This window comes from Myxine glutinosa, chromosome 7 (genome assembly GCF_964187855.1).
Source record: "Myxine glutinosa chromosome 7, kmMyxGlut1.1, whole genome shotgun sequence".
Lineage (NCBI taxonomy): Eukaryota > Metazoa > Chordata > Myxini > Myxiniformes > Myxinidae > Myxine > Myxine glutinosa.
In genome coordinates, this window is record NC_136267.1 from 50,452,180 (window position 1) to 50,475,888 (window position 23,709).

The following is a 23,709-nucleotide window of genomic DNA, read 5'->3' on the forward strand; positions in this document are numbered from 1 at the left end:
GTGTCAACGTGAAAAAAAACATCTTCAAAGATTCAACCGGTCGGGTGCTTTTCTCTCACGCATTGAGCGTCGCGGTGTACCAGTGGATACAGAGTCCGAGGTGATTCCTTTGGGTCGCGGTGTACCAGTGGATACAGAGTCCGAGGTGATTCCTTTGGTCTCCACGAAGGGTGTAGCGTTTGCAGAGGTTTTCGGGGCATCCGAGCTGGCTGGAGCGGCCACGACGATCTCCGGCAGTGGCGGGTCGAACTGTTGTCCTGACTGTGACGATGCTACAGGCTCCATCGACTCACAGTGACGGTAGGTTATGTGGTCCTGATGTCGACGAATTTTGCGGCCGTCCTGCAGGCGAATCACACTGGACAGTGGACCTGGCTTCTCGATGATGTCTCCCGGTAGCCACGTCGCACCTGCACCAAAATTTCGGGCAAACACTGGATCTCCAATGTTGATACATCGACTGTTGGACGTCTTATCGTGCACCAACTTTTGATTAAGCTGGCTCTGATAAACATTTGATGATATGTCTGGTTTGAGATTGTCAAGTGTCGATCTCAAGTGTCGTTTCAGCAATAACTCAGACGGAGCTGCTCCGGTTGTTGATTCTACATCTTCCGTCACCTGAACACGATCTCTAGTCATGATGTTGAAACCAGTCCACGAACTGATTGTCTGGTCGCATGGTTCCAGCGAACCCATGGTTCCCCCCCCCCCCCCCCCCCCTCAGAAATTAATCAGGTCACCGCAACAAATGTCAGACTGAGATATAGAATATAGAATATAGATATAGAATAGACTGACGTCACTTTCGGCACTGGGTTCTGTGGGTTGATTATCGGCGGGAAATTCCAACTGACATAGTTTCGGTTTGTGGAAAGTGCATGCCTTTTCATATATTTTTTGTGTACACTCGTGGTGGATGATATGTTTTAGTTTTTGAGTTATTTTTATAGACAGATAAACGGTGTAGCACAATGCATAATTTGGAAAATCATACCAGTGTTGTTTCACTAAAAAAAGTACAAGTCTAATAATAAAATATTGAAAAATATATGATTTTTTTTCGATAATTGATTTTTATAATAATTAATCTAAAACAAAATGCTTCATATTATTTTTTATTTAGACGGTACACATCGGACGTATATTTAGTCGTCAACCGCACATCGATAGCTAGTATAGAAGTCCAGATACACGTGCAACAATGTACCCCACCAAATGGGCATTTTCGAGCTGGGTGGTTTCAAAGATGGCGTCCATCCGGGCACTAAGCTACCGTTCTCAGATGTCCATCACACCTTTTCTGACACTTGAGACATTGGTCTAATGGAAAATCATAATGAGAATTACTCCCCCCGCCGGAGCATTCACTTAAAAAAATGGCCGGTTGGCTCAAGGACTAAAAGTTCCAACGTAGTTTCAGGCAGCTTATGGGATGGCGCATAGTCGGTCCGTAAACACTTGCAACTTCTTCTCTGAAACTGCTGATGGAATTGTGACCAAGCTTGGCTAAAATTATATTTGGTATGTTGCAACTCAAGTTTGTTCACAGCATTAGATACATCGGGGTCTAAGGGGGTCTACCAGGGGTCGAAGTGGGTCCAGGTTTGACCTCCCCCTCCCCCCACCTCCAAAATAGGTATTTGCTCTCTTCTCAGAGACTACATAAGCAATTCCAATGAAACTTGACCACAACCTTCATCACCCGTGATGCATCAAAGTTTGTGCACGGCATTAAAAATAATTGGGCCCTGAAGGAGGTATACGGGGGGAGGGGCGTGGAGGAGGGATGGTTGTCCCCCAGAATAGGTATCTCCTTCCTACTCAGAAACTACACATACAATTCTGATTAAACTTGACCACAACATTCCGTTCATCATCCATGATGTACCAATGTTTATTCACAGCATTAAAAATTCAGGGTCTAAGGTGGTCGGTCTACAGGGGGGTTGCCCCCAAAATAGGTATTTGCTTTCTTCTTTTTTTGTTGGTTTGTTTAAATTATTATGATTATGTTAGTATGATTCTACATGCTGCCCTGTGTCCTAGCAACCATTGAAATTGGTTTAAAATACTGTGATACTGTTTAAAATACCTTTAGTCAGCGTAGTATACTGCTTTATTCTTCCAGATGAGCACCCAGGGATATTGCCCCGATTTCTTTCAAAAATCCGAAGGTGCTGGAGGCATTATGTTTTTGGGTTGTCCATCTGGCTGGCCGGCTGGCCGTCTGTCCGTCTGTGATCAATGTTTGTTACCGCAATAACTTCTGAACCACTGAAGGGATTTTAACCAAACTTAGTAGAAAGGTGAATTTTGATGCAAAGGTTAACTGATTCGATATTTTGGGATCAAATAGGCCATGGGGCATACCATTAAAATCCACTTTTTCGTGCAACAGGAATGGGGATTACTTGATTTATTCATGAAAATCAGCAAAATATTCGTTCCATTCGATATAATAATGTCCCCAATAAATATACCTGCACATTAAAATACAAATAAAGAAAGAATTTCGATAAAAAAATCAGGTTTAAAATTCGCGGACAAGGTTGTTCACGTGATAAATTCAGCGAATGAGCGCTCCAGATACGTCAGGTGCCGTAATTGGCCAATCACGCAGCTCATACTAAGCTCCGTTCGGTAGCTGACAAACCAAGATGGCGACGCCCATTGCTTCGGCAGTGACAGGAAAACCTGTTCAATTTTCGTCCAAATTTTGCGTGATGCATGTTGTCCATAAAACTAAAAGCAATTTCATTCAATTCAATGATAAAAACTGGGCCCGCTTTGTTGAATTTGCGAGTAAATGGTTGCTCTATGACTGTAAAGAACGCGATTTACTGGCCGACTGTGCGGTAAAGCTGGGGCTTGATTTTGCCGATACACAATCCTGCATTGAAGCCAAACCAGAAAATCCCAACATTGGCTACCATTATGATTGTTCACGTCGCTTTTGTGACATCAGTAAAGTGAACAGGCTGAAGGAGAAAAAGACCGAAACATCTACATCTCATGGTAAGTTAATATGATTATGTAGTAATTTTTTTAGTAAGCTTTAAGTTTAGCCAAAAGTTTCAATTGTTCTGCAAACATAGACATGATCATGATGATAGAATCTGATCGTGATGATAGAATTCACATTACATTGCCATATATCATGATCAAATAAATCATCATGCTTGATTCAAGCAAGTTAGTAACAAGTTCCGGAAGATTTGGAGTTGGCCTTAGAAGAGTAGTATCTTCAAATTCAATTGACAAATGTACAGCAGACTCAGCAAGTCATGCATGATGAAATGTACATTTTATGATTTTGTTTATCTATTTCAAGACTACAATTTATAATACAAATCGTACTATTGCAAGCATGCTCTTTTACTTTAGTAATAGTATCATGATATGTGGGGATATTGTGGTTTATGTCATCAGGCTCATGTCACACCTCATTACAGTTTTTAGGATCCACAAAGAATTAAGAAATAATTTTGTACATGTAGACTACACATTTTTACTAAATTGTACGGTAGGTACTTCTTACTGTCCTGTAAATGATGGTAATAAAAAGTATGTTTACCTTGTCGGAGAAGTTGTTAAAAAAACCATGATTTGATATTTGTTACTAAAAAAGACAGATGTTTGCAAAATTTTAAACTCTATAATTATAAACAATAAACACATGTTGAGTTTATTTTTATTTTGTATTTTTGTTTTGTTGTTTTTTTGCGCGGTGGTCATGGTCATTAATATTTTTACTAGTAAAGCGTGTACAAATGTATAACAAGGGATGCACCAATAGATTCTTGGGGGGGGGGGGGGGGGGGACATGGAAGTTTTTTGAAGAAAAAAAACGTCACCTACTATTGAGGCAAAAAAGAAAATTTACTCACTGATCTGAGTAGAAAAACAACAACTGAATATCAATGAAATACATTAGATATGAAAAAACACTTTGCCGTCTTGGTGGCGGAAAAAAAACCCCACTTTGTTTTTAACAGTTCCCGAGAAATCCTTGAAGACGTCGGAGCTATCGACAATTAAAAAAAATAACATGTGGACTTTGTTCTAAACAGTTTCTCAAAAAATCCTGGAAGACGGCGGAGCTATCGACAATTTTTTGTGCACAGTGTGCATGTATACTTTTAAGGTGCAAATGTTTACTTGCACAGTTACTTTGAGTGTGACCGCTATTTTGTCAATGCATGGATGATGCTGCCGGCTTTATTTGGGGCAAATACCAACGTGAGATGGCACAAGTTTTTATTGTTGCATCAAATTGCACGTTCCATCCCATGATATCCTAAAGGCCAAACAAAAATATAATTGTTGTATTATATATTTTTTTAAATATATTGTCAGAAAAAATTGGGTATACAAGTAACTGGAAGAAAAAAAATGAAAACAATTGTGTATATTTATGTTTAGACAATAATTCAATGGTTGGTAGGTAGGAAGAAAATAAATACATGTTTCATATTTGTTGAAAAAAAGTTAAATTCTAATCACTCAAAATTTGTTTCTTCCTTCTGTTTGATGCAGATGCCGGGACAGACATGAACGAACTTGACGATGGTCCAGTTGTAGTTAGTGAAAGCAGTGGAGAGCCCAGCAGAAAGAGAATGTTGCGTTCCTCAGATGCAAACAGCAGCCAAAGAGATTGGAGCAGGCGACATATGTTTCCTGAAGAGTGCATTTTCTGCCATAGCAACCAATACAAGCGCAGTCACATCTCAGGAAAGAGGTCAATGGTAAGGCTAGTAAAATGTGAACTCATCAGTGGAGGTCAACTTCTAAAGGCTGCAAAAGCAAAAGAGGATGTACAAATGCTGCATCAAATAGAAGGGGAGGACTTGGTTGCCAGGGAGCTTCAGTACCATCATGGCTGCTACAAGAACTACACAAGATTTTTGAGTAAACCTGGCAAGCCATTGACCCCAGTTCAAAATGGCTATATTGATGCTTTTGACAAATTCAGCCAAAACACCATCAGAAAGCGTCTAATTATAGGCAAAGAAATTCTTACATTGAGTAAACTCAATAAGATATTTATCCGCGCCATTAAAGATGTCAGCGGCATCGATGCACCATATCGAACATGGCATCTGAAGACGCGACTACAGAAAAGCTTTCCACAGTTAGTCTTCATCAAAGCCAAAAGTAGAAACATGAGTGACATTGTGTTTAGTGAGTGTCTATCAGCAGAAGATTTGGCCGAGGACTTGGTAGACGATACAGCAGGGAGTTTAACAGATGACAGCACAGATAATGAAGAGGAGAGTATACCAACTGTTTCAGAATCCAAAGTACCACCCACAAATGACGACTTACGCATGCTGTATAGCGCTGCACTTATCATAAAGGCTGCTGTCTCCAATAAGCCATCTTCACCACCACCATGGCCACCTACTTCTGACGACCTAACAGAAGATAAAGTAAAGGCAGAGGTTCCTTTTCAACTGTTCAACTTCCTTGCTTGGCTGATAGGTGTATCCAGTGAGCCGGATGGTGCAGACATTGTAGAAGTTCCAGATGACAAACAAAGAAGGCTGCTATCAATTTCGCAAGATATAATTTTCTTGGCCTCAAAAGCCTTATACCTGTGATTTCGACCTTATACCTGTGAATATAGTTAATAGTACAAATTTCTCAAACTTGAAAGCTGTAAATTGAACAATGATGTAAATTATAATGTAATGGATATCATAAACAAATTTGATTGTCTCAATTATTTATGTCTGTCTGCCTTATCCTGGCATGTATACATTATGTATTGAACATGGAAACGAAGCAAAAGTAACAGTACTCTTAAACACTGTTAATCATGCAAGCACTTTCCATGACATGCGTAATGTATACATGTTGTACTGTTTTAAATAAATAAGTTGAAAATGAATCTTCTAAAAAGTAAAAGGAGTCAGCCGTCAACTGCCACTCATTGCCATTCTTCAAATCAAAGAAGCTGAACTGATCATAGAAGGTAGAAGTGAGAAGTTAATTTTAAAAAAGTAAAATAAAAATGATTTATTTGCGGCACAACATGTGTTTCAGCTGCGGCGGACCATATTTTCAGATTGGATTCATTTTCAACTTATCGCTATGACTATCTAGATACAAAAATATCATGTTTATTGGTGTATTTTAGTGAAAAGGAGGTCTAGAAACAATATCACAATCAATTTTTTTCATTTTACTCCTCAAACTATCCAGAAATAAAAGAAAATGCAGTAACGTATAGTTGATGAATATATATTTACTTGCATTTTCATCAAGTGCGCGTTAAAAATTAATGAGCACCCCTGGTGTCTGGGGACATGGTGTTTCTTGTTCAGGAGCACATCCCCAACCCATCTATAGCAATTTTAAGTAATCCCCTGCGTTGTTGCACGAAATTGTCAAATTGAGCACATTTTAGCCCTATGCCCCATGGCCTAAAAGGGTTAAAGGTCATGTTAAAGCGCGGCGTTACGCGCGCTGCTTGTGAGCAAGGAGGAAGCGGACAAGCGGTAACATATAAACGTCTTTATTGTAAGACTACACTGTAACACTGTACTGTCCCGGGCTGGGCGCCCGGTGTATATCATGAGGCCACGCCTACCCCTGGTGCGTGGCCACCGCCCACTTGGTGCGCGGAATGATGTCACCACGCCAGTGGGCTTTTGTGTCCGCCACACGCGCCCCCCCAGAATTCCCGCGCACCTGGAGGGCCAGTTTGCGGGGCAGACGAATGACCCGGCCGAAGCGCCCCCTGGCGATCGGCGGCGTCCGGGGTGCAGGGATGCCAGGTGGGATGCCCCTGGCTGCCCCTGGGATGGGTGCAGGACCGGGGGGCGGCGTGGCGGCGGGGCTGGGCGGTGCCGGGGGTCCGCCCGCAGGAGGGCGGCCCCGACGTGGGGGTCGGGCCACTGGCGGTGGATGGTCCACATCGAGGTGGGCCGGCTTGAGGCGGTCTACCGAAACGCGGTCAGGAGTACCGCCGATGTCCAGGGTGAAGTGCTTCGCCCCGGTCTCCAGCACGCGGAAAGGCCCGTCGTACGGGGGCCGCAGTGGTGTCCGATGGGCATCGTGGCGGACGAAGACGTACTCCGCCGTGCGAAGCTCCGGGGCGACGTGCGTCGGTGGGTGCCCGTGGCATGCCGTTGGCACCGGGGCGAACCTCTGGGCGGTCTCTTGTAGAGCGGAGCGCTGCTGTGCCGCGGACCATGGTGCCGTGGAGTCGGGGAGGAACTCGCCCGGCACCCGCAGCGGTTGCCCGAAGACCAATTCCGCCGCGGATGCGCGCAGGTCCTCCTTGGGCGCCGTCCGGAGGCCCAGCAGGACCCAGGGGAGCCTGTCGACCCAGCCGCCGTCGCGGAGGGTGGCCCGGAGCGCGGCCTTCAATGAGCGGTGAAATCGCTCACACAGGCCGTTAGCCTGGGGATGGTAGGCCGTGGTTCGGTGCAGCCGGACCCCGAGCCCCTGCGCAACCGCCCCCCAGAGCTCCGAGGTGAACTGGGGGCCGCGGTCGGATGAGATGTCTGAGGGGGCGCCGAACCGGGCGACCCAGGTGGCGATGAAAGCCTGCGCGACATCGGCCGCCGTTGTCGACGCCAAGGGCACGGCCTCCGGCCACCGGGTGGTGCGGTCCACCATGGTGAGGACGTGGGTGAAACCCCGCGAGGGGGGCAGAGGTCCCACCAGGTCCACGTGGACGTGGTCAAACCGGCGTTCCGGCACCGTGAACGGGGCCAACGGGGCCTGGGTGTGCCGGTGCACCTTGGCGCGCTGGCACGCGAGGCACGTCCTGGCCCAGCCGCGGACGGCCTTCCGGAGGCCATGCCAGACGAACTTGTCGGCGATCAGCCTTTGGGAGGCCCTCGCGCCCGGGTGGGACAGGCCGTGGATGGCGTCAAACACCTGGCGCTGCCAGCCCGCGGGCACGATGGGGCGAGGACGCCCGAGGGAGACGTCGCACAAGAGGGCCGCGCCCGCGCCGTCAAACAGCACCTCGGTGATGCGGAGGCCCGTGACGGCGGTCCGCAAGGCCTGGACGTCGGGGTCAGCGGCCTGGTCCGCTGCCATCCGGGCATAGTCGATGCCGAGGTGGACTGCGTGGGCGACGGCCCGGGAAAGGCAATCCGCCACCGGGTTGTCCTTCCCCGCGACGTGCTGGATGTCCGTCGTGTACTCGGACACGGCCGAGAGGTGACGCTGCTGCCGGGCCGACCACGGCTCGGTGACTTTGCCCATCGCAAAGATCAGCGGCTTGTGGTCGACGAAGGCAGTGAACGCCCGGCCCTCGAGCAGATGGCGGAAGTGCCTGACCGCCAAGTGAAGTCCGAGCAACTCGCGGTCGAAGGTACTGTAACGGCGTTCGGGCGGGCGAAGCTGCCGGCTAAAGAACGCCAGCGGTTGCCAAGCTCCACGCACCCATTGCTCATGCACTGCGCCCACCGCGTAGTCCGAGGCATCGGTGGTGAGGGCGATCGGTGCATCGGGCGCCGGGTGCGCGAGCATGGTGGCGTTAGCCAAGGCGAGCTTCGCGCCCGTGAACGCCGTGTCCATCTGCTCGGTCCAGGTAACGTCGCCTTTGCCCGGCTTACCTCGGAGAGCTTCGTGCAGGGGGCGCAGGAGCTGGGCGATACGGGGCAGGAACCGATGGTAAAAGTTCACCATGCCCAGGAACTCCTGCAGCCCTCTGATCGTGCGGGGGCGCGGAAACCCCTTCACCGCCTCCACCTTGGCCGGTAGGGGGACGGCTCCGTGCCTGGTGACACGGTGCCCCAGAAAATCGATTGTGGCGGTGCCGAACCGGCACTTTGCGGGGTTCACAATCAGGCCATGCTGGCCCAGGCGTTCGAAGAGCGTGCGGAGGTGGCGTAGGTGCTCTTCGCGGGACGCGCTGGCGACGAGGATATCGTCCAGGTAAACGTAGACAAAATCCAAGTCGCGCAGGACGCTGTCCATCAGTCGCTGGAACGCCTGAGCCGCATTCTTCAGACCGAAGGGCATGCGCAAGAACTCGAAGAGTCCGAATGGCGTGATGACCGCCGTCTTCGGGACGTCCTCCGGCCTGACGGGGACCTGATGGTAGCCGCGTATGAGGTCCACCTTCGAGAAGAAGGACCTGCCCGCCAAACGGGCGGAAAAGTCCTGAATGTGGGGGACGGGGTAGCGGTCGGGAGTCGTGGCGTCATTGAGACGGCGATAGTCCCCGCACGGTCGCCATCCCCCGCCGGGCTTCGGCACGATGTGCAGCGGCGACGCCCAAGCGCTCTCTGAGCGCCGAACGATGCCGAGTCGCTCCAGGGTAGCGAACTCCGCTTTTGCCACCGCCAGCTTCGTCGGCTCGAGGCGGCGTGCCCGGGCGTAGACCGGTGGCCCGACGGTGGGGATGTGATGGGCCACCCCGTGCTTGACGGCCCCCGCCGAGAAGGTGGGCCGCGTGAGGGCCGGGAAGCCGGCGAGGAGGCGGGTGAATGCGTCCGCTGCCGGAAGCGTACAGACCAACGTGGCCGGAACCGAATCGTTCCGCAAGCCGCTTGGCAAGCCGCTCGTTGAGCTGGGCAATGCACAAGCCAGCGAGCTGAACGTCTCGGCCTGGACAAGCCGTCTGCGCTTGACGTCGACCAGGAGCCCATTAGCGCACAGGAAGTCCGCGCCAAGCAGTGCCATGGGCACGTCGGCGGTGACGAACGTCCATCGGAAAACCTGCCCTCCAAACCGCAGAGAGAGGCAGCGTTTTCCGTACGTACGGATGGGCGTCCCGTTCGCGGCAAGCAGCGCGGGGCCCCCACCCGCGGCGTGCTTGTCTGACGTGCCGGCGGGAATGACACTCACCTGCGCTCCCGTGTCGCACAGGTAACGGCGCCTGGAGAAGGTGTCCGTTATGAACAGCAGGCTGTTCGAATGGCCGGCGCTCATCGCCACTATTGAGCGCCGGCCCGGGCGTTTCCCGACCCGTTGAAGGAGCACGGCGGATGACACCGCCGAGCTTCGTGGCCGAACTTGGCGTGGAACCAGCACCAGGTGGTGGAGCTGGAGGAGCGCGGCTGGCTCCGCCAGGCCGGTGGAGTTGGCGGGTTTCCCCGCGGTGGCGGTTTTCGCCGCGGCGGTGGGCGGGGCGTGGCGGCGTTCACGAGGTGCATATCAGCATGCTGCTGAACATCAGCGTGCTGTAGAAGCTGATGCTGTGGAACATGCTGCTGAACATCAGCGTCGAGGGCCGTGACGGCCACGCCGACGCTCGCCCGCATGTCCGAAGCGGCGAAGTACCTGTCCGCCTCGGCCGCCAATGCTCGGGGTTCCGTTAGCTCGGTCCCGGCCAACGCGAGGCGGACCTGCGCTGGAAGTTGGCGCCGGAAAAGCGCCCGGAATAGCGAACCGGGGGCTTCGTCGCCCAACAGTGACAGCATATGGTCCATTCGGACCGACGGGCGCGTCTCACCGAGCTCGGGGAGATCCAGGAGGCGGTCGGCCCGTGCGTCGTCCGTAAGGCCGAACGTGGCTAGGAGTAGCCGCTTGAGTGTCTCGTACTTGTGGCCGTTCGGTGGGTGGCGAAGGACGGACACAACTCGAGCGGCCGTGCCGGGCCCGAGGGAGGCGACGACGTGGCAATAGCGCGTGTCATCGCCGGTGAGGCGCCGAAGCTGAAATTGGGCTTCGGCCTGGACGAACCAGACTTCGGCCTGAGCCTCCCAAAATTCCGGAAGTTTGACGAAGTCGGCCATGGCGATGGCGTCGCGTGTGGAAGGATCGCTCCAGCAGATCCAACGTCGAGGGTCACCAGTAAAGCGCGGCGTTACGCGCGCTGCTTGTGAGCAAGGAGGAAGCGGACAAGCGGTAACATATAAACGTCTTTATTGTAAGACTACACTGTAACACTGTACTGTCCCGGGCTGGGCGCCCGGTGTATATCATGAGGCCACGCCTACCCCTGGTGCGTGGCCACCGCCCACTTGGTGCGCGGAATGATGTCACCACGCCAGTGGGCTTTTGTGTCCGCCACAATGTGACCTTTTGCTTAAAGTAGCAGATTTTTGTTACTATGATAACTCGTGAACCGCTGAAGGGATTTTGACCAAACTTGGCATAACTATGGACTGTAATACAACGATAAAATTGTAGATTGAACAGGACAGAGTTAATGAAATTATTTGCAGGAAACTTCGTGGACAGGTTGGGTGTGTGACAAAGACGAATTGATTTGATTTTGGGTGAAGATCCGGATTCAGATACTAGAATATTTTAAGTGATTCTTCACTATTGAGAGATGGGGCCAAAAACAATATATAGCACACTATCTCAATGTTGTGGGCTGATTCTGATGAAACTTTGTGGATGAGTTTGGTTGGTAACAAGAACAAGCCAATTAGGTTTTGGTTAAGGTCTGGATGCAGATCCAGCCTAATATTGGGATACAAAATGTAAACTGTTCAGCCTGGCAGAGGTATGCACTCTACCAAGTGTCCTTCTAGTTTCCCTCTGTCGTGTCCCTCTATCCTGCTGTTGGTGTGCGTCCCCTCTTGTTATGTTATGGGGTGGTCCATTCTGTGCTCTAGCTCCTTTACGAGCCTCAGTGTTCCAGATAACAAAAAATACTCTTCAAATTTTACATGGAGGTACCTTCATCCATTGCACCCAGAAACCTTTTTTAATCTCACATGTGAAGGGCAACCATTAGGATGATGACGATGACATTACTGTGCATCTATAATGTAACTTGCTGTAACTGTTAATCGGCACTTATGCATCTGTATAAATTTATGTAATTATGATTATTTTTCAGCATCGCATGAGGCCAGAAATTGCAACTCTGATTGTTCCACATATTTACAAGCAGCTGAACAATCATCCTTCCGTGAGCAAGTTTGAAGACATCAAGGTACTTTATATGCAACTCAATTTGCTGAACGATTTTGAAAACATAGTTTAAATACAATGTTCGAGCAATGTGTTGGATAAGTACATGTTGAAGCATAATCTTTAGTAACAAAATGTAGATTTAAAAAAGCAAAGTGAGTCAGGGATTTCGTATTGAAAGTTATTTACCTTCAAATATATTTTGTGGTAATTACGACTTGCTTTTTACATTTCTTTGGCATTCGGGAAGAGTTATTATTTTCTTATTTACTATCTTAGTTTTTGGGCATAAAGGGTCAGGATAGCCATTTGCCTTTAATACACACATAAGATGGTCCATTTCTTGAATCTTTCCTTTTATTGGGGATGGTAAGTCTCGCGGTCTCGCGAAGTGTACGTAAGATGGACAATACAGGGACTTTCAGGAAAGAAAACGGAAAAGGAAAAAAGAAAAACTTCACATGACAGAGGATGCCCAGTCGGTGACTGGTTGTGGAGGCCAGCTTGGAAATGTTGTTTTCTCAGGAAAGATCATGGCAGATAGTGAAACCCAAAAGCTTGAATGACAGAACTTCTTCAAGAGGATTGTTCAGAAAGTGGATGGGAGGGGTTTTCATATGGTCTTTTCAGAGAGACATAATGAGAGTGTGAGATTTGTCAGGATTGAAAGACATGTTCCACGTGTTTGACCAGTTTGTGATTTTATCCAGGTCTGAAGAAAGTGAAGAGGCCAATGCCTGCCCCATCTGAGTGATGAGATATATAGCTGCAGACAGTGGAGTCGTCAGCAAAGAGATAGAGAGGATTTTCCAGAAAGTCGGAGAAATCTTTAATGAAGGCCATAAAAGGCACAGGGCCCAGAAACACTGCCTTGAAGAACTCCAGCCTGGACAGGAAGAGGAGATGAGAGAATTCCATTTCATGCTTATCTGCGTCTCAAACATCTGCGTCTCAAACAGACGACCACAGCAAATTTGCCTGACCTTGGTGGCCAAGCAAGCCGACAGCCAATTCACTTTTCACGGGGGTGGTTACGTGAGCCAACCGGCATTTCACTTTTCACAAGCGCCTTAATGTGTGGACCCAAAACCACCCATCTAGCGGATTTATTTGCCAATTGTCTATGCGCTATGGAACCCCATGTGCCTTTCCTCCGGCTGCACCTGGAACCGGAAATCCCTCGATCAACCAGATCCTCGATCAACCAGACCCTCGATCAACCAGAAAATCCCTCGATCAAGCATATTTTATATTATAACATCAAAGGCAAAATTATGCCACTATATGTTTACCTGTGAAGAAAGATCGGCAGCATATGGGTGGAAACACAAAATCACAATTTTATTGAAATATTAACCAACCAGAAAATGTTTGAACATATGGTAAATGCCAAAAGTGCTCATGCCGAACCCATGGATGTTTTTACATGCAGAGAGGGAGCAGCTTTGTATGGGTGGAAACTCAAAATCATAATTGTATTGAGAAATTTATGAAACCTCCCACCCACCTTAGGACAGACACCCCCTGGGACCCCAAAAGGTTCCACAGAAAGTTTGGCGGGGCTAGCCCTAAAACTGAGGGAGTAGTTTGGAGACGGACAGACACACTGACCGACAGACAGTCTTAATTTATTATATTGATTAATATTGTACTCATAATTGAAATATTCAGTTGGTAAACTATTTGTCATATAATATGGAATATGTTCAGGTTTGTGATATTATATCCATTTATGATGTACTTTTCTCATCTCATGTTGATCGCATTATTCAATTAGAACGCCACTCAGTAGAGCGCATACTCCCGCCATGGGTCAAGTTGGAATAGTACGATTTCACAAAAGTTTGAGGGAGTAGTTCAGTGACAACACAAGACAAGACAACACAAGACAGACACTGCACAGATATATATTTAGAATATATAGAAGATAATGTTTTAAAAAGGCAATTTCACTTACATTTTCGGATTCAGCGTTCAATTCTATATAAGTGAGTGTATTTTGAGGCATGTGTGACTTCAAATAAAATTGTAAGCCAGGAAAAACGTTCGTTTCATTCCTTAGAGATACAATATGTAAAACTGGCCCAAACGTCAAAATAAAACTCGCTCATTTTAAGTCGTACAAGCTAATGCGATCACTCATTCTTCTGGGAAGAATCCCGTGCACATGCTTGTCACACTTATAACTCAGCTAAGTCTTTATAAGTTCATCAAATACTGACACCGTGATTGACATTCGCTGAGCTAAATGTTGATATCTCTTCTGAGGTAAAAAAAAAAAAAAAAAAAAAAATAACAGTTGCAAAGCATTATACGTATCAAACGATACATTTTATGAAACGGGGAAACCGTAAACACACTTTGGTGGTTTTCAAATGACAGAATATGTCTTTATTAGAAAAAAAAACCCAGAACCTTGAAGACGACGCTGCTAACAAAATACACCGCTCTAACGCATAACCACGAGTTTAAACTATATTTACAACAAATATGAAAACTATTTTCATATCACAATGTTAAATATAGAATATATAGAAGATAATGTTTAAAAAAATGAGCCCTATCTTCCAATGGTGAACAATCCTTCAAAAACTTCCTGGATCTGGAAAAATATCCTGAGCTTCACCAAAAACTAATCAATTCTTCCTTATCCCAAGGGAAATTATCCCACCAACTTTCATACAAATCCGTTCAGAACTTTTCCAGATATCTTGTTCACAAACACACGAACACACACACACACGCACACACACACACACGGACACGATCGAATGCATTACTCCCTGGCGGGAGTAATGACATATTGTGGCGGCAACATGGGACAATAATTCCGCGCACCAGAAGGTGGCGCGAGCGCCCAGGCGGGGACCGATGGCACATGCCACGCCCTTCGACCGAGCGGCCACGCCCCGGGACTAGGCGTGGCCTCGGCACATATATGCGGGCTCTAAGCTCGAGCCCGCCCAGTGCTGCAGTTTGAGCTTTCGCAATAAAGACTCTTTTGGTTTTAACAAACGCGTTGTGGCCTACCTCTTTGGCAAGCAAGTTGTGTGCGCAGCACCACACTTCACTGGTGACCCCGATTGGTTCAGCCGTTGCTCACCACTGAACGTGCCATGGCCAACAACGCCATCGCAGTAAAACTCCCAGAGTTTTGGGAAGCACAGGCCGATGTGTGGTTCGTGCAGGCCGAAGCGCAATTTCAGCTTCGAGGCATAATGGCGGACGAGACCCGTTACTACCACGTGGTCGCCGCCCTCGGGCCCGGCACTGCCGCCCGAGTCGTGTCCATCCTGCGGCACCCGCCGGCCGACCACAAGTACGAGGTGCTCAAACGTCTCCTCGTCGCCACGTTCGGCCCCACGGAGCTCGAACGGGCCGACCGCCTCCTGGACCTTCCCGAACTCGGCGACACACGACCATCCGTGCGGATGGATTATATGCTGTCGGTGCTGGGTGACCAAGCCCCGGATTTCTTATTCCGGGCGCTGTTCCTACGCCAGCTATGTCTACAGGTACACCTCACGCTGGCCGGTTCCAAGATAAGGGAACCCCGCGCCCTGGCCGTAGAGGCCGACAAGTTATTCGCGGCTTGCGACACGCGGTCGAGTTACGGTGCTGCCATCGTGGATCCCAGGGCAGAGGCTACAGCGTCCATCGTGGCCGCTGCCGCGCCCCGCCCACCACCACCACCACCACCGCCGCCGAGAAAACCGCCGCCCCCGCCGCCGCAAGCTTGGTGCTATTTCCACACCAGGTTCGGCCACAAGGCTAAGAAGTGTTGCCCGCCGTGCTCGTTTGACAAGTCGGGAAACTACCGGGCCGGCGCTCGTTAGCGGCGCTGAGCGTCGGCCATTCCGGCAGCCTCCTTTTCATCACGGACACCTTGTCCGGGCGCCATTTCCTTTGCGATACAGGAGCGCAGGTAAGCATCCTCCCCGCCTCCACGTCCGACAAGCGGGCCGGGGCCCCGCTTTGCTTGCCACCAACGGTACACCCATCCGCACATTCGGGAAGCATTGCCTCTCCCTGTGGTTTGGAGGGCAGCGCTTTCAATGGTCGTTCGTGACTGCCAGCGTGCCGATGGCATTGCTCGGTGCGGACTTCCTATGTGCGAATGGGTTGTTGGTCGACGTAAAGCACAAACGGCTCGTCCAGGCAGAAACCTTTAGCTCGCTCGCTTGTTCGCTGAGCGGCTCATTGAGCGGCTCACCGAGCGGCTTGCCAAGCGGCTTGCTGGAAGGTTCCGTCCCGGCGAGTTTAGTTTGCACGCTTCCGGCAGCGGACGACTTTACCCGCCTCCTCGCCAGTTTCCCGGCCCTCACGCGGCCCACCTTCTCAGCGGTGGCCGTTAAACACGGGGTGGAGCACCATATCCCCACGGTCGGGCCGCCGGTCTATGCCCGGGCACGCCGACTCGAGCCTACGAAGTTCGCCGTGGCGAAAGCGGAGTTCGCCACGCTGGAGCGGCTGGGGATCGTACGGTGCTCCAACAGCGCTTGGGCTTCTCCTCTGCACATTGTGCCGAAGCCCGGCGGGGGATGGCGGCCGTGCGGGGACTACCGCCGGCTCAATGATGCCACCACCCCCGACCGCTACCCGGTCCCATATATTCAGGACCTTTCCGCCCGGTTGGCAAACACGACCATGTTTTCTAAGGTGGACCTCATCCGGGGCTACCACCAGGTCCCCGTCCAACCGGACGACGTCCCGAAGACGGCCGTCATCACCCCTTTCGGCCTCTTCGAGTTCCTAAGAATGCCTTTCGGGTTGAAGAATGTGGCCCAGGCGTTCCAGCGGCTTATGGACAGCGTCTTGCGTGACTTACCTTTCCTGTTTGTCTACCTGGGCGACATCCTAGTCACGAGCGCGTCCCGGGAGGAGCACCTGCTCCACCTCTGCACGCTTTTCGAACGCCTGGGCCAGCATGGCCTAATCATCAACCCCGCCAAGTGCCGTTTCGACGTCGCCACCATCGACTTCTTGGGGCACCGCATCACCAGGCACGGGGCCGTCCCTTTACCGGCCAAGGTGGAGGCGGTCAGGGATTTCCCACGGCCCCGCACGATCAAGGGGCTCCAGGAGTTCCTGGGCATGGTAAATCTTTACCACCGCTTCGTGCCCCACGTCGCCCAGCTCCTCCGCCCCTTGCACGAGGCCCTCCGGGGCAAGCCGGGCAAAGGTGACATCGCCTGGTCGGAGCCGATGGCCGCGGCGTTTGCGGGCGCAAAGCTGGCCCTGGCCGACGCCACCATGCTGGCGCACTCGGTGCCCGATGCACCGATCGCCCTCACCACCGACGCGTCGGACGACGTGGTGGGCGCGGTGCACGAGCAATGGGTGCGTGGTGCTTGGCAACCGCTGGCGTTTTTTAGCCGGCAGCTTCGCCCGCATGAACGCCGCTATAGCACCTTTGACCGCGAGCTGCTCGGGCTCCACCTGGCGTTCTGACACTTCCGCCATCTGCTGGAGGGCCGCCCGTTCACGGCTTTCGTCGACCACAAGCCCCTTGTGTTCGCGATGGCCAAGGTCGCCGAGCCATGGTCGGCATGGCAGCAGCGTCACCTCTCTGCCGTGCCCGAGTACACGACGGACATACGTCACGTGGCGGGTAAGGACAACCCGGTGGCGGATTGCCTTTCCCGGTCCGTCGTGCACGCGGTCCACCTCGGGGTCGACTATGCCCGGATGGCGGAGGACCAGACCGCCGACCCCGGCGTCCGGGCCTTGTGGACCGCCGTCACGGGCCTCCACGTCACCGAGGTGCGGTTCGACGCCGCGGGCGCGGCCCTCCTATGCGACGTCTCCCTCGGCCGGCCTCGCCCCATCGTGCCCACTGGCTGGCGGCGCCCCGTTTTCGACGCCATCCACGGCCTGTCCCACCCGGGCACGAAGGCATCCCAGAAGCTCGTTGCGGCGAAGTTCGCCTGGCATGGCCTCCGGAAGGACGTCCGCGACTGGGCCAGGACGTGCCTCGCGTGCCAGCGCGCAAAGCTCCACTGCCACACCCAGGCCCCGTTGGCCCCGTTTGTGGTGCCCGAGCGTCGGTTTGACCATGTGCACGTCGACTTGGTGGGACCTCTGCCCCCCTCGCAGGGGTTCACCCACCTCCTCACCATGGTCGACCGCACCACACGGTGGCCAGAGGCCGTCCCATTGGCGGCGACGTCTGCGGCTGAGGTGGCGCAAGCCTTTATCGCCACTTGGGTTGCCCGGTTTGGTGCCCCCTCGGACATCTCGTCCGACCGCGGCCCCCAGTTCACCTCGGAGCTCTGGGCTGCGGTGGCGCAAGGGCTCGGGGTGAAACTACACCACACCACGGCCTACCACCCCCAGGCCAATGGCCTGTGCGAGCACTTTCATCGCTCAATGAAGGCCGCGCTCCGGGCCAGCCTCCGCAATGGCGGCTGGGTCGACAGACTCCCCTGGGTCCTGCTGGGCCTCAGGACGGCGCCCAAGGACGATCTGCGCGCGTCCTCGGCGGAGCTGGTCTTTCCGGCAACCGCTGTGGGTACCGGGTGAATTTATCCCTGACTCCACGGCTCCTTGGTCCGCGGCGCGACAGCGCTCCGCCCTTCAGGAGACCACCCGGAGGTTCGCCCCGGTGCCAACAGCACACCACGGTTGCCCGCCTTCCCACGTCGCCCCAGAGCTTCGCACGGCAAAGTACGTCTTCATCCGGCACGACGCCCACCGGGCACCGCTACGGCCCCCGTACGACGGGCCCTTCCGCGTGCTGTAGACCGGGGACAAATTTTTCACCATCGACATCGGCGGTGCCCCGGATTGCATTTCTGTGGACCGCCTCAAGCCAGCCCACCTCGATCCGGACCACGCCCCTCCAGCAGCTCTGCCTCCGCATCGAGGCTGCCCCCCGGCGGTCGGACCCCCGGCACCCCCCAGCCCCGCCGGCCCGCTACCCCCCAGCCCTGCACCCATCGCCAGGGGGCGTTTCGGCCGGGTCATCCGGCTTCCCCGCAAACTCACCCTTCAGGTGCGCGGGAATTCTGGGGGGGCGCGTGTGGCGGGCACAAGGGGCAATAATTCCGCGCACCAGTGGGTGGCACGAGCGCCCAGGTGGGGATCGAAGGCACATGCCCCGCCCTTCGACCGATCGGCCACGCCCGGGGACCAGGCGTGGCCTCGGCGCATATATGCGGGCTCTAAGCTCGAGCCCGCCCAGTGCTGCAGTACGAGCTTTGGGATAAAGACTCTTTGATATACAAACGCGTTGTGGCCGCCCTCTCTGCAATCGAGTCGTGTGTGCGCAGCACCCACAGTGGATGGATTCAAATGAAATTGGTGGAGAGGTTGGGTATGTTGACAAGGATGAAATTATTAGATTTTCATGAAGGTTCAGATCCAAATCCGGATCCGAGAATTTTTTATGTGTATATTCACCATCGAGAGATAGGGAGCAAACGATGTATAGCATGATATCTCGAAGTTGTGGACAGGTTTGGTGTGTGACAAGGCCGAATCGATTCAATTTTGGTGAAGATCCGAATCTGGATCTGGATATGATTTTTTTTTTTTTTTTTTTTTTAGTGATTCTTCACCATTGAACGATGGGGCCAAAAACGACACATAGCGGGATATCTCAAAAAGTTATCGACGGATTATGACAAAACTAGGTGGATGAGTTGGTTAGATGTCAAGAACAAGCCGATTAGATTTTGGTTCATGTCTGGATCCAGATCTGGCCGATCAGTGGGCTACAAAACATAAACTGTTGAGCCTGGCGGAGTTATGCGCTCTGCTGAGTGCCATTCTTATTTTACTTCCTGGCGGAGGTATGCGCTCTGCCGAGTGCCGTTCTAGTTTTACTTCCTGGCGGACGTATGCGCTCTACCGAGTGCCATTCTGGTTTTATTTTATTTTCACACAGAATTTATTTACTTCATCCAAACATTTGCCAATCTTTTTGTTTGTTCTTATTTGTGTTACACACTTTGATGTGTAGTGTGTAAGTGAATGTGTTATACTCTATAAAGTACTCTTATATCAGATTTGAAATGTGGAAAGGAAACAAAAAAATAAGGAGTAATCATGAGGAGTGAACTTTTATGAGATACATTGTGTGATTTATCAATGCTTTCCTCTGCTGAATTACAATGAAGTGTCAACATTTCTGTTCAGGGTCTCACTACGAACCTGTTTTTTGTGGAACACGAAGAACCAGAGGAAGGTGTGGAGGACACCAGGAGCCATAACAACCCGCATGAGGCCAGATTTGTGGTGGAGTTTTGCCGGTACCTTCTGAACCAAGGCTATGGGCCTACACAGGTCACTATTCTAACCACCTACACCGGGCAGCTGCTTGCACTGAAGAAACTTATGCAAAGGGATTTATTTAAGGGCGTACGTGTTTGCGTTGTCGACAAATATCAAGGTGAAGAGAATGACATTGTTCTGCTTTCATTGGTGCGAAGCAACAAAGAAAATTGTACAGGTTTTCTCAAGATTTCCAATCGCATTTGCGTGGCACTGTCACGAGCCAAAAAAGGTTTCTATGCCATCGGAAACGCCAAACTTCTTGCGTCTGCTCCAATATGGGCAGGTATTTTAGATGGGCTAAGAATGCAGAACTGCCTGAAACCATCACTGCCACTGCAATGTCAGATACACAGAAGTCGAGCAATGATAAGCAAAGGGTCAGACTTTGAGCAAGTTGCCCCTGACGGCGGTTGCTCTTTACCTTGTGACACTCGTCTGGAGTGTGGCCATGTCTGCAGGCTTTGGTGTCATCCGTTTGACAGGAATCATGAGGAGTATCGCTGCTATAAACCTTGCCAAAGAATCCACAAGAATTGTGGCCATGCCTGCCCCAAAGTCTGTTACGAGGATTGTGATGTCTGCACCGTGATGGTTGATAAGACGATACCAAAGTGTGGGCATGTACATACCATGCAATGTTACTTCGATCCAAATTTATTTGAATGTCAGGAATATGTACAAAGGATTCTCCCATGTGGACATGAGAAACAGCTACTTTGCTGTCAGAATACCTTTCCCATCTGTTCATCAGTGAAATGCTTGCAAGTGGAAACACCATATCTGTGTGAGAAATATGTTCACTGTGAAATCCAGGTGGATGCGACTTTACCATGTGGCCATCAACAAAATGTCAAGTGCTATCAGAAGAACTGTAGAGAGGTTTGCAAGTGGCCCTGTGAACAACGCCTTCCGTGTGGTCATACTTGTGATAAGAAATGCGGACAGACCTGTGTGGTGGATTGTGCAGTCATGGTAGATGCAACTTTACCATGTGGCCATCAACAAAATGTCAAGTGCTATCAGAAGAACAGTACAGATATTTGTGAGTGGCCTTGTGAACGTCAATTGGTTTGTGGGCACAAGTGTGACAAAAAGTGTGGACAAAAATGTACGGAGCAATGTCAACATCCAATAAATGCCACTCTACCATGCGGTCACAAAGAAAATGTCCTGTGTTTCCAACAGAACAACAGTGAAAAGTGCACATCTGCATGTGAGAAATTGCTTCCATGTGGTCACATATGCATATGCAAAGGCAAGTGCAAGGATAAGTGCTCGCCATATTGCTTCGAGGTGGTGGATTTCACATTACCATGTGGTCATCAGATGGAACTCAAATGCTTCATGAGTCAGCTGAAAAATAATTGTCCTCGTCCTTGTAGTCGCATTTTGAGTTGTGGTCATCAATGTACCTTGAGATGCAGACAGCCTTGCACAAATCTTTGCAGAATCCAGAAAGAAGTGATGCTAACCTGTGGTCACCAAAAGGAAATAAAGTGCTTTGAAGAAGGTCTTCCATTGAAATGCTTCCGACCTTGCATGAGGCTGCAAAAGCCTTGTGGTCACCCGTGCCTCAAAATCTGTCATGATGAGTGTGGAGACTGCACCGTGGAGGTTACTCGGATAATGCCGAATTGTGGGCATCTGCAGACTATGTCTTGTCACCAGGAGCTGGAGCTCTTTGATTGTAAGGAAGAGGGTTGTTGCAACTCTCCCATGTAACCATCAGAAAATAAAACTCTGCCACGAGATGTCTGACCACCTGTCACCGTGCGATGAGATCAATTGCATTGTGGCCACAAGTGTGGCAAGTGCACCTGTAATCATCAATTCTGAGATGCAGAATGGGAAAGAACAAGGTAGAAGCTGTGAGCCTCTGTAAATCAATGGGGGCTCTGTGTTGTTTGGGGATCATCTTTACAATGCAGTATACACGCTCCGTACTGTAGACAGATACGATTACAGCAGGAATAGAAACAACACTAAATGAGCGATCATTATAACCGTTGTTCATAATCTTTCACTTAACTTGGCAGATACCATAAGGAAACAACGCATTACTTTTGCATCTATATTGTATTTTACATGCATCATCATTGATATGATTCATACTCTTCTTTGCTGTTACTTCTTTGCATTTGACGGTCAATGGCATGGTAAAATTTGGATTACCTAGTCAATTGAATTGCAATCAGCTGTTAATCATTCGCTTTGCCTTTTTTAACTTGTATTGGGGTTATCTCTTGGGTTGTTATTAGGTTAAAGTTTTTGTTAGCTGCTGAGCCAAGGCTAATACACTGCTTTGCTTTTGGTCATTGCCTTTGACGGTGTGTGTCTAGATTCGTTTGACCTAGATTTGAGGGGTATTTTTTGCAAATTGATTCATAATTACAATTTATGTATATGTTGGATTTCAGAAATGGATATACGATTTCATAGCATCATGTTAAAATGCATCATGGCAATATGCAAAATGTTATAAATGACGGTGATTTTGGGGCAAGCAGAGTAATTGTTGGTGGCGGTTCGGTAGAATGTGGATACTTTGTGCTTTCAAGAAGAAGTGGAGATGCTGCTCGTGTGTGTGTGTGTGTGTGTGTGTGTGTGTGTGTGTCTCGTTGGTTATCTCCATTTGCGGGTTTTAGGAGGTGGAGTGGGGTCCTCCCAGAACCCAACCAAAGTATCCGCTTCGGTAAGCTTCAGGGTTCATGGACCAAGCTGTTCACCTTTTTCAGAGTTTTGTTCCAAGGACTTTTTTTAGGATCGTCCCCAGATTGCCTCCGGTTGTCGTTAATTTGTGGTAATCTTCCTGGGGATTTGTTTCAAAACTGCAGTGAGGTTCTTCTTTATCATTGCTGTTACTCTTCAGCGTCCAAGATCTCTTCACTTCATTCTTGAGGTCCTGCTATTTGGTCATTTTCTTCATTTCTGCGTTATTTAGGCCAAAATTTCTGGTTACTGATATCTCAATCAGCAATGCTGTCTTTTCCTTTTTGTTCCTGAGTGCAATGTTCGGATGCAATGCTTTGTTTTCTATGTTCACGCTCTATGCTATGGAATCATCAGGTCGTACATGAGCGTGATGAGCGTGATGTGTGTGTGCACGAGTGTGCCTTAGCTTAGCTGCCTTGTGAGAATGTACAAAAAGAGTTTTTGAATTTGAATAAACAAAGGAAACAAAATTGCTTTCTTTATTCACAACAAAACATTTGTCCGGGTGTATGACTTTCTTGAAGAACGACGGGATGTGCGATTATATTAACCACTCACAAAAGTACCCGACATTGCCGGGCTATGCAGTCGCTGTGTGCCAGGAATATGAAGAAAGGGAGGCAAGAGAGAGAGAGAGGGGGGGGGAGGCGAAGGGGAGGGCAAGGAGGTGGAGGGGAGTGGAGGGAGTGAGGAACGGGGAGGGGGAACGGAAGGGGAGAGGGTGAGGCACAGAGGTGGAAAACGGAAGGGGATAGGGTGAGGAACGGGGAGGGAGAACAGTAACAGTGAGGAGTAGAGAGGAGAAAGGGGAAGAGTGAGGGGAAGGAGAGGAGGAGGAGTGAGGGTGGAGAGGAGTGAGGAGGGAGAGGAGTGAGGGGGGAA

General features: G+C 50.3%; 2 protein-coding genes across 2 annotated transcripts; both read left to right on the forward strand.

Moving 5' to 3' along the window:
* The first annotated feature begins 2,721 nt into the window (after positions 1-2,721).
* LOC144893062 (uncharacterized) lies at positions 2,722-5,603 on the forward strand. Its single transcript, XM_078782684.1, has 2 exons — positions 2,722-3,018; positions 4,540-5,603. Exons 1-2 carry the CDS (start codon positions 2,727-2,729, stop codon positions 5,601-5,603), a joined length of 1,356 nt encoding a protein of 451 aa, XP_078638810.1. The 5' UTR covers positions 2,722-2,726.
* Positions 5,604-11,767: 6,164 nt separating this feature from the next.
* On the forward strand, positions 11,768-23,321 carry LOC144892937 (NFX1-type zinc finger-containing protein 1-like). Its single transcript, XM_078781698.1, has 2 exons — positions 11,768-11,860; positions 19,978-23,321. Exons 1-2 carry the CDS (start codon positions 11,771-11,773, stop codon positions 21,835-21,837), a joined length of 1,950 nt encoding a protein of 649 aa, XP_078637824.1. The 5' UTR covers positions 11,768-11,770; the 3' UTR covers positions 21,838-23,321.
* Positions 23,322-23,709: the final 388 nt, after the last annotated feature.